Genomic DNA, 10,362 nt, shown 5'->3' on the forward strand with positions numbered 1-10,362 from the left:
TGTTCCACAAATAAGTAGTATTTTAACCAAAAATATTTTCTCTAAAACACTTATTGAAATCCTCTAGAATGTCTTATAAAAACCTAGCAAAATTTAAAATTAAATGAAGCCTGATCAAAATAAAAGAAAAAGAAAAAAAAAAAAGAAAATTTAAGAGGATGAGTAACAAAACCTAGCAAGAAAAGTAATTTAAGAAAATTCAGGGCCAGTAGATGGCAAGGAGATTGAGATGGATGGATCTCACATGACTGACTGCACAGTTCAAGTCCTGGACCCAGTGGATTGGGAAACACATTGGCACACGTGTGTGTGTGTGTGTGTGTGTGTGTGTACCCAGAATCCTAAGGTCATCCCCACTGGGGGGGGGGCGGTATTTCTCTCTCTCTTCAGTGGGCACACATGTCCTGTAACAAAACTGAAAAGAAAAAAGAAAAAGAAAATATAGGAACCAACCTTACAAAATAGTGACAAAAAATATTTGTGCTAGGTCTGGCAGGTGGCGTGGTGGTTGAGGCACTGGACTCCCATACAACTGACTACTGTTCGAGTCCCAGACCTGATGGCTTACTTTCTCACTTTCCCTCTTTCTGTCTCTCACTGGTCATATTAAATAATAATAATAATAAATAAAATTTGATGGATAGTTCTTTTTAAAAAAAATTTTTAATGTCTGTGATATTTTTTGAGATTCTTCTAGAAATAAAAAAAAAATTTTCAAAAATAAAAAGTGGGACCAGCAGGTGACATGCTGGTTGAGGCCCTGGCCAGCCATGGGTTGAGTCCCAGACCTGGAGGTTTGCTTTCTCACTTTCCCTTTCTCTTGATGTCTCTCTCTGGTCAAGTTAAAAAAAAAATAATAATTAATAAAACTAAGTAAATAATTATTTTTAAAAAATATTTCATTTAATCTATTCATTTATTTATTTTAATTTGACCAGAAAGAGATACAAAGAGGCAGAGAGAGAAAGTGAGAAAGCAAGCCACCAAGTACAGGACTCGAACTGTGGTCAGCCTGTAGGAGTGTCTAGAGCCCTAAACACCATGCCATCTGCTGGTCCCTGTAAATAATTCTTTTAAAAATAATAAAAAATAGCTTTGCGCAGTGGCAGTATCGTAGCCAATGAGGTTTATCCGAGGCTCGATTATTGCTAATTGAAAAATAATAAAAAATAAAATCTACATGACAGTGGATTTTTTGTTGTTTATTTATTTAATTCCATTTGTTATTGTCATTATTTTAATAATTATTTATTTTTATTTATTTACTCACTTATTTTTTTATTTGACCAGAGAGACACACAGAGAGAGAAGGAAAGTGAGAAAGCAAGCCACCAGGTCCGGGACTTGAACTATGGTCAGCAATGTGGGAGTGTCCAGCACCTTAACCACCACACTACCTGCTGGTCCTATCATTATTTTTTTTTAAGAATTATTTCCTTTATTTTATTTATCATTATTTTTTAATTTGACCAGAGTAAGACTGAGAGAGAGAAAAAAAAAGTGAGAAAGCAAGCTACCAGGTCCAGGATTTGAACCGTGGTCAGCCATGTGGGAGTCCAGTGCATTTAGCCGTTATGCCACCTGCTGGTCCCTATCATTATTATTTTTTAATTTGACCAGACAGAGACAGAGAGAGAGAAAGGGAAAGTGAGAGAGCAAGCCACCAAGTCTGGGACTCGAACCACAGTCATCCACGTGGGAATCCAGCGCCTTTAACCACCATGCCACCTGCCAGCTCCTACCTGACAGTGCTTTGTTTGTTTCTTTCTTTTTTTTCCCCAATAATCATGGGAAAAGCAGAATTTTACAAAGATCATTTGAATGCTATGACATAATCAACATTTTATTCAGTGCCCAGAACTGGCCATTAGACTCTATCTCAAAGGCAAGAAGTACATATCTTATTTACAAATTTCTGTATCCTCAATGCCTAGCAGAGTTTGGTTCATAATAGATGATGAATAAATATTTAATGAATAAAAATATAAGAATATAAAGTTGGTCATGAGAAGTTGATAGTTTAGAGTCAACCTCATTTTAGATATACTGCAGAAAAATTTTCTTGTCAACATGAATCTATATCTGAAGCATATAAGCAGACTTGCCTACATAAAAGGTGATTGTACACTATTTTTTCTTTTATCTAAAAGATAAAACTATTCAATATGTAAAAAAGGAATTTAATTCTAAAATTATTTTGAGTAGAGTGTGAAAAGTAACACAATGTTTAAAATAAAATAAATTCTAAAATTTTACCATTTTTTTCTGCAAGGGCTCCTAATGTATATAATGCTGCTTCTTTTACCACACTATGTCCACTTGACTTTGCAAGATTTTTTACAAACATCAAACCACCAGTTTCCCGAAAATAAACACATGCATTACCTGCAGGGTGTGCAGACAAAACAGAAAATATGTTTATTTTTATTATTCTTCTAAGGACAAGAAAAAAAATCACATGAAGTAACATAACATATAGAATAACCAAGCGAATAAGAAAGACTTATACTTATTTGATATATCACAGTACTAAAGAACTACAATCACAGATAAAAATTTACTATAATGTCTTACTATTTTGTTGACAAATTGAGTGAATGGTGACCAAAGCTTCCTTTTGTGAAAAAGGGTTGTCCATTTGATACTTTAAACACTCCAATAATAAGTTCAGGTCAGTCTTCATTTCTAAAAAACAAAAATTCATTATTTTAAACTGAACGTTTTCGGTTTTTTTGTTTTTGTTTTTGTTTTTGTTTTTAAGAGGTTTTTGCTATAGGGTGCGTGTGCACGCCAGAAAGACAGAGAAATAGAAAGCGAGAAATCACCCCCTAGGGGGGATGGCCATGCCACAATCCCTTCTCCTCCATTCTCCTCTTGGGATCTTGGGCACACACGCACAAGTGCCCAGCGTGAGTTTAGCCGCCAGGTCCGGGACTCGAACCGCGGTTGACTACATGGGAGTCCAGCGACACAGCCATTACACTAACTGCTGGTCCCCAACTGAAAGTTTTCTTTCAAAACCATTCATATTCTAATTATGCATCTTTGGAATGCTTGACTTTTTAAATAATAAGCATGTATTACTTTTATAATCTAACAAACAATGGAGAAGTGTAAAAGAAAAGATGTTCTTTAAATTAAAGAACTTAAGGGACCAGCAGACGACGTAATGATTACGTCAATGGACTCCCATTTTGTTGACCGTGGTTCGAGTCCCAGATCTATGTAAACTTGCACCAGGCGCATGTGTATGCATGTCCAAAATCCCAAGAGGAGAATGGAGGAGAAGGGATTGTGGTGTGGTCATCTCCGCCTCCCCCCGCCAGGAGAGGGGGGATTTCTCACTTTCTGTCTGTCTCTCTGGAGAGTGCATGCACCCTATAACAAATATCTCTCAAAAAAAAGAACTTAAAGTGAACTTCTTACAGTTCGTGGGGTTTTTCCTTGCATAAAACATAGGAGTAAAAAACTCAAATAGGGGCCAGTACTGGACTCCCTCCCACATGGTCAACTGCAGTTTAAGTTCTGGACCTGGCAGCTTACTTTTTCACTTTCTCTCTCTCTCTCTCTCTCTCTCTGTCTTTCTCCCTGCTACCTTTTCTGGTAAAATTTAAATAAATAAATAAATCTTAAAAAAAAAAAAAAAAACTCAAATAAAGCTACACTGGCTTAAAAATCTGTCATTAGCAATTAACTGAATGAATTTAAAATACAACATATTAGAATTCATAGAATACTGCTAATGCAGAATTCAGGAGAAAATTTACAACATTAAATGCCTGCATTAGAAAATAATCAAATCTGGAGCCAGCAGGTTGTGTGGTGGTTAAGGTACTGGACTCCCACATGCCTCATTGTGGTTCGAGTCCTGGACCTGGTCGCTTGCTTTCTCATTCTCCCTCTCTCTGTCTCTCTGCTCAAATTGAATAATAATAATAAGCAAAATAAATAGATAATTCTTTTTAAAAAAAATAGAGTAGATAGAAGATTATGATGATAATAAAATAAAAAAAAAAAAAAAAAGAAATTAGAAAAAGAGCAAATAAACCCAAAGTAAATAAAAGAATGAACACTGAAAGATCAAAGCTGAAATTAGGAAAACAGAAAAATAATAGAGCAAGTTCTTTGAGAAGACCAGTAATGTAATAAACATCTAGCCAAACTAACGAAGAAAAAATAAGTCAGACCAGCCCTGTAGCCTAGTGGTAGAGAGAGTAAAGGAGGCAGTAAAATTATATGAATTCAGACACTACATAATTTTCTATGTAGATAATATAATGGAATCTACAAAAAAGTTACTAGAACTGGCAAGTGAGATAGTAAATTTTTAGGATATCCTTTTTAAAAAATAAATTATTTCATTTTATTTATCATCATCATCATTATTTAATTTGCCACAGGGCATGGGCACTCAAGAGAGAGACACACACACAAAGAAAGAGAGAGAAAGAGAAAGGAAAAATTAGAAAGTAAGCCACCAGGTCCAGGACTTAAACCACTGTCAGCCATGTGGGAGTCCAGCACCTTAACCACAATATCACCTGCTGCCCTTCCAGGATATCCTTTAAAAGAAAAATCGATTATATTTCTATATACCAGCAACAAATAGAAATTGAAATAGAAAAAACAAAATGCCAGGCCAGCCAGTGGTGTGGTAGTTAAGGCAACTGGATCCAACATGGCCAATGGAATGGTTCAAGTCCTGGACCTGGCAGCTTGAAAAACAGCTGTGTGTATGTGTGTGTGTGCAAACACATACACACCTAAAATCTCAAGACGAGAATGAAGGAGAAGAAACTGCACCATGTCCCATCCCCCATGGGCCCTATAGCAATTAAAAAAATAATAACAATAAAAATTGTAAAAATGTCATTTACAATAGTATTAAAAGCATGGAATAGGGATAAATCGGACAAGAGATGTAAAGAAAATATACATTGAATACTAAGAAATGCTGCTGAAAGAAATTAAAGACTGAAATAGGTAGTATGATATATCTTGTTCATGGTCAGAAGGCTAAATATTGTTAAAATGCTAATTCTCCTCCAACTGATCTATAAATTCAATACAATCTCAATAGCTTTTTTGGGTTTTTTTGGGTAAAACTTGACAAGCTGACCCCCAAACTCACATGGTGATACAAAAGATCTAAAATAACCAAACAACTCTGTGTGTGTGTGTGTGTGTGTGTGTGTGTGCACGCACATGCGTGCATACCCAAAATCTCCAAATGGAGTAGAAGGGATTGCTGTGTGACCATTTCCTGTAGGAGTAGTTTCTCACCTTCTCTGTCTCTCACCAGTGAGTACATGTGCCCTGTGGCAAAATTAAGAGAGAGAGAATGAACACTATTCTCCATCCTTTTTTTCCTTTCTGATTAGCCTCCTCCATGCCATGGATTCAATTTCCATCTTTCCAGGGACAATTCTGAAATCATATCTCCAGGCATACTTTGAATTGGTCCTCTCAGGTTCCTACTTTTGTTTATACCATAATTAAATTAACTATTATAGTTTTCTAATTATCACCATGTCTTTTCCCATCAGAACATCAGTTTCCTGAAGCTAGAAATTTTGTGACAGCCCAGAGTTGGTGCTCAGTATTTATATAAACTGCTTAACGACTCTTTCATTCCCTGGACCCTATCAGACAATCTGTAGTATATCCCACAAATATATCATAAAACTAATTCTAGATACACAACCCATGAATTCCTTACCTTGAATTTTCTTTGTGCCTTCAGTCTCCATATTTGTCTGTATTCCTTTTCCTTATAATTTATCTATAAGATAAAGGTATTTTCTCAGTTTAGATCAATGTTTTGAAAAATAAAAGAAATCTATTGGGTCAATGGGGAAAGTATGATGTATTTTTGCATAGAAAAAATATGATTTTTCCAATGATCCAATACATGCAAAGGGGTAAGAAGAGAACATAAGATCAAGGATTGAATTTACAATTTATTATATGCATAATATGAAGTAGTTTCCTTAACTTCTCTGAGGCTGTTTCCTCATCTTTAAAAAAGGAACAATATTCCTACTTCATAGAGTTGTTATAAGAACTAAACTTGAGAGCATACATAAACATATCTGACTTTTTATTTTTCGGGAGAGGTTTTTGCTAGAGGGTACATGCGCTCACCAGAAAGACAGAGAGAGAGACAGAGAAACAGAAAGCAAAAAATCACCTGCCATCCCTTCTCCTTCATTCTCCTCTTGGGATCTTGGGCACGCATGCACACATACCCAGCGTGAGTTTAAGCCACCCAGGTCTGGGACTCAAACCATGGTTGACTACATGGGAGTCCAGCGACATAGCCATTACGCCAACTGCTGTCCCCACATCTGACATTTTTAAGTACTGTAGTCATTCAATAAATTTTATTAAACAGGCCAGCTACAGTGGCAGTCATATGGGAGGGTCCTGGGTCCACATCTGATATCTCCCTGTGCACATCCAGGGAGACAGGCATGTGCTCATGTTCCTAGCTGACTAGAGGTGGATCACAGCATGAAGACCCTGTTTGGTGTTTGTTTCTCTCTGCGTGTCTCTTTCTCTATGACTGAAGAAATAAACTTTAAGAAATTTACATTAAGTAAATGAATAACTGACTAAATCTAACTCATCCTCCTCTGGTCTCCCTTATTTCTTTTACTGTAAATCTTCATTCCACAGTTTCCAACTGGGCTTCCCTCCATGAATCAGAGATTTCACACACATACACATGCATGTGTTCTTTAGATCTACATTTCTCTTTCAAGGTAAGATGAATACTAAAAAATATTCTAACAATCCATGTTTATTTTCTATTACTAAGCTTAAACCTTTGTTTAACTATTATTTGTTAAAAGAGCTTTTAAAAGAAATGGCAACCTTGGGAACCAGCAGTTAGCGTAATGGCTATGTCGCTGGACTCCCACGTAGTCGACCGTGGTTCGTGTCCCGGACACGGTGGCTTAAAACTCACGCCAGGCGCGTGTGCGTGCGTGCCCAAGATCCCAAGAGGAGAATGGAGGAGAAGGGATTGCGGCGTGACCATCCCCCCTGGGGGGTGATTTCTCGCTTTCTGTCTCTATGTCTCTGTCTGTCTGGCGAGCGCACGCGCCCTACAGTGAAAATCTCTCAAAAAAAAAAAAAAAAAAAAGAAATGGCAACCCTGATATGGCCTCTTACATATCCTACTTTAAAATGCTTAACTGATTATTTAGAAAAAATGTATCAGAGTCCAATTAGAGCAACAAATCAAAATTTACAGAACTCTAAAATTCTTATTTATTCAAACACTATGTCATTATAGAAAGATACCCAACTATCCTTTTTTTACCTCTCTAAAATAAAAACAAAATTCCTAAGACAAAAAATTAAGTAATAACAAATACCAGAATCTTTTATAAAGTAACATACAAATATATTAAAGGAATTTAAAATTTTATGGGGCTGGCTCTCTGCTGCAGAGGTAATGTGCTACTCTAAAGAAGCCAGATCCCACATGGTGACCACTTTTAAAATCCTTGACCCAGTCAGCCTGGAACACACCAGGCACAGATATGATTGCCCAAGATCCAACAGGCTGGAGGAATGGGATCACAGCATAAATAGATCCCATAGCAGATACTCATCTCTCTCTCTCTTCCTCTCTCTCTCTTCTCTCTGTTTCTCTCTCCTCTTCCTCCCCCATCTCATGTGTATACAGGCACACTATCATAAATAAAGGGGAAAACAAGTTTGTGGAAAAATGGAAATAAAGTATGAGTTTATTTTGGTGCAAAAAATAAATCTGAAATCCATGTATAGCTTTTGACAATACTTATTTTCTGGAAACTTTCTGAAGACCCCTTTCATTGTTTTGTTAACCTAAATATTCCACTGAAAAAGAAATGGTTAGGTATATTATAGAATATCCATAGGATTGGATACTGTTACAAGAATAATGACATTCAATGGAAGTGTTTAATAGTAAGGAAAAATGTTTATGTTACAAAGTTAACCAAAGATAAAGACTCAAAAGCATACTTAAAAAATTATTCCAATTAGGGACCAGCAGTTAGCGTAATGGCTATGTTGCTGGATTCCCACGTAGTCGATCGTGGTTCGCATCCTGGACCCGTTGGCTTGAAATTCATGCCGGGCACGTGTGCGTGCATGCCCAAGATCCCGAGAGGAGAAGAGATCGCGGCATGGCCATCCCCCCTGGGGGGTGATTTCCCACTTTCTGTCTCTCTGTCTCTCTCTCTCTCGCGAGCACATGCGCCCTATAGCAAAAACCTCTCAAAAAAAAAAAAGAAAGAAAAAAAAAGAATGATTCCAATTAGATAAAGGCAAACATACAATAAGGCAGGATGGCAGGGCCAGTGGATGGCATGGTGGTTAAGGCACTGGACTCTCATATGGCAGACTACAATTCAAATCCCAGATCTGGCAGCTTGAAATTCACTCTGAGCACATGTGTGTGCATGCCCAAAATCCCAAGAGAGGAGAATGGAGAAAAACAGATTGTAGTGTTGCCATCCCCTCTCTCACTGTCCCTCTCATTGTCTCTCTGGAGAGTGCACATGCTCTGTGGAAAAAAAACTTTAGAAAAAAGGGTGGAGGCAGAGAGGTTGCAACATGGCCATCCCCTCTGAGGGGTGATTTCTCACTTTCTCATTGTCTGTCTGTCTCTCTCTGTCTCTCTGGCAAACACACGCACTCCATAGCAAAAAATCTCTCAAAAAAACAAACAAAAAGTATCTGCCAAGTAAAGCAGATTATAGGAACCAGCAGATGGCGATGGATAAGGAACTGAACTCCCACATGACCAACATGGTTTGAGTCCTGGAGGCTTGCTTTCTCACTTTCCCTTTCTCTCTAGTCAAACTTTAAAAAATAATAACAAATAAAATGATTTTTTTTTTTAAAAAAGCAAATTATAAAGTGTGTTCAGTAATTTAGTGAATAGATGTAAATTAATACCAGTAAGATTTCAAAATTCTTTTCCATGGGCCACTGCCTGGCCTAATGATTAAGGGAGCCAGAGCCTATATGGTTAACCTTGTGGTTAGAATCCCAGCAGGGGGACCAGCAGATGGCGTAATGGCTATGTCACTGGACTCCCATATAGTCTACCGCGGTTCGATTCCCGACCCGGTGGCTTAAACTCACGCCAACACAAAGAAAAGAAAAGAAAAGAAAAGAAAAGAAAAAAGAAAAGAAAAGAAAAGAAAAGAAAAGAAAAGAAAAGAAAAGAAAAGAAAAGAAAAGAAAAGAAAAGAAAAGAAAAGAAAAGAAAAGAAAAGAAAAGAAAAGAAAAGAAAAGAAAAGAAAAGAAAAGAAAAGAAAAGAAAAGAAAAGAAAAGAAAAGAAAAGAAAAGAAAAGAAAAGAAAAGAAAAGAAAAGAAAAGAGAAAAGAATCACAGCGGGAGGACTGAAAAACACTCTGGTGCCTGTATATAAGTGTCCCAAATCCCAACAGATCAAAGAAAAGAGAAGGGATTGCCACCTGCCCATGCTCTCCCCCCACCCTTTTTTAAAACCGTATTCTCACGGGGGGTGGGGAGGGTGGAGGGGGGGCACTTATCCCACTTGCAGGTTTCATCCACCCAAAACACTGTTAACTCAAATTCAAATTTCAGTAAGAAAACTAGCTGAACGTGTTTTTCCTGACCCGAAAATGTTAACATCGAAAGTTTTTGGAAATCCATTACCCCTAAATAACCTAGAGACAAATGACATCTTTCTGCGTAAATTAGCAGGGCTGAAAATCCCTCTGCGAATTGTCACCAGTTCATTGTTGACAGTGGACACTCAGCTCAGAATCGAACTTGGCGGAAGTCTCCTCTAAAGCAAAGGCAAGAAAGGGCAGCTCTGAGACACATAATACATATTCTCCGTTTCCACAGCGTAAATGAATTGAGACATAGCAGTCATTGTTACCCAGAAAACATGCTGAGGGGACAGGAGTTGGTTGGGCCTGCCGCGCGCACACGCCCAGACTGAGGAGACTGTGCACTGCCTTGTAGCCTCATCCCAGCGGCCACAAGGAACAGGCGTACTCTTCCCAAGGAGGGAGGCTACCTCGCCCTGCTCTCCCTCCCGTGGCCGGGCTCACCTAAAGAGCTGCAAGGCCTCTTGAAGACCACACGTGGTCCCTGGGACTCCTCTCAGACCAGCGTTCTCAAGTCCTGCAAGGGACAGGGGCGCTGGTTAAAGCCAGGCCCTCTCCGCCCTGAGGCGGGAACACCCGGGCGCTGCATCCCCGCCCGCCTCCGCCTCCGCCTCCGCCTCCGCCTCCGTACATCACAACCACCTGAGGAGGCGCCCGGGGTTTCGGGAGGGCAATGCGGGATTGCCAAAGGCTGTGGAGACTGCAGCCGAGGCTGG

At 38.5% G+C, this 10,362-nt stretch overlaps 1 protein-coding gene and 1 pseudogene across 1 annotated transcript in view; one reads left to right on the forward strand and one right to left on the reverse strand.

The window, feature by feature from the left end:
- Positions 1–10,362, reverse strand: part of TERB1 (telomere repeat binding bouquet formation protein 1) — a 50,241-nt gene that overhangs the window by 38,021 nt on the left and 1,858 nt on the right. The window contains exons 2-5 of the mRNA XM_006155566.1: positions 10,091–10,163; positions 5,720–5,782; positions 2,575–2,685; positions 2,257–2,385 (exon numbers count right to left, since the gene is read on the reverse strand). Of these exons, the coding sequence (XP_006155628.1) occupies positions 2,257–2,385; positions 2,575–2,685; positions 5,720–5,750 (271 nt within the window). The 5' untranslated portion in view covers positions 5,751–5,782; positions 10,091–10,163. The remainder of the gene's footprint in view (positions 1–2,256; positions 2,386–2,574; positions 2,686–5,719; positions 5,783–10,090; positions 10,164–10,362) is intronic.
- Positions 1,092–1,214, forward strand: LOC114009105 (uncharacterized; annotated as a pseudogene).

Source organism: Tupaia chinensis, unplaced genomic scaffold (assembly GCF_000334495.1).
Source record: "Tupaia chinensis unplaced genomic scaffold, TupChi_1.0 Scaffold000463_1, whole genome shotgun sequence".
In the NCBI taxonomy this organism is placed as follows: domain Eukaryota; kingdom Metazoa; phylum Chordata; class Mammalia; order Scandentia; family Tupaiidae; genus Tupaia; species Tupaia belangeri.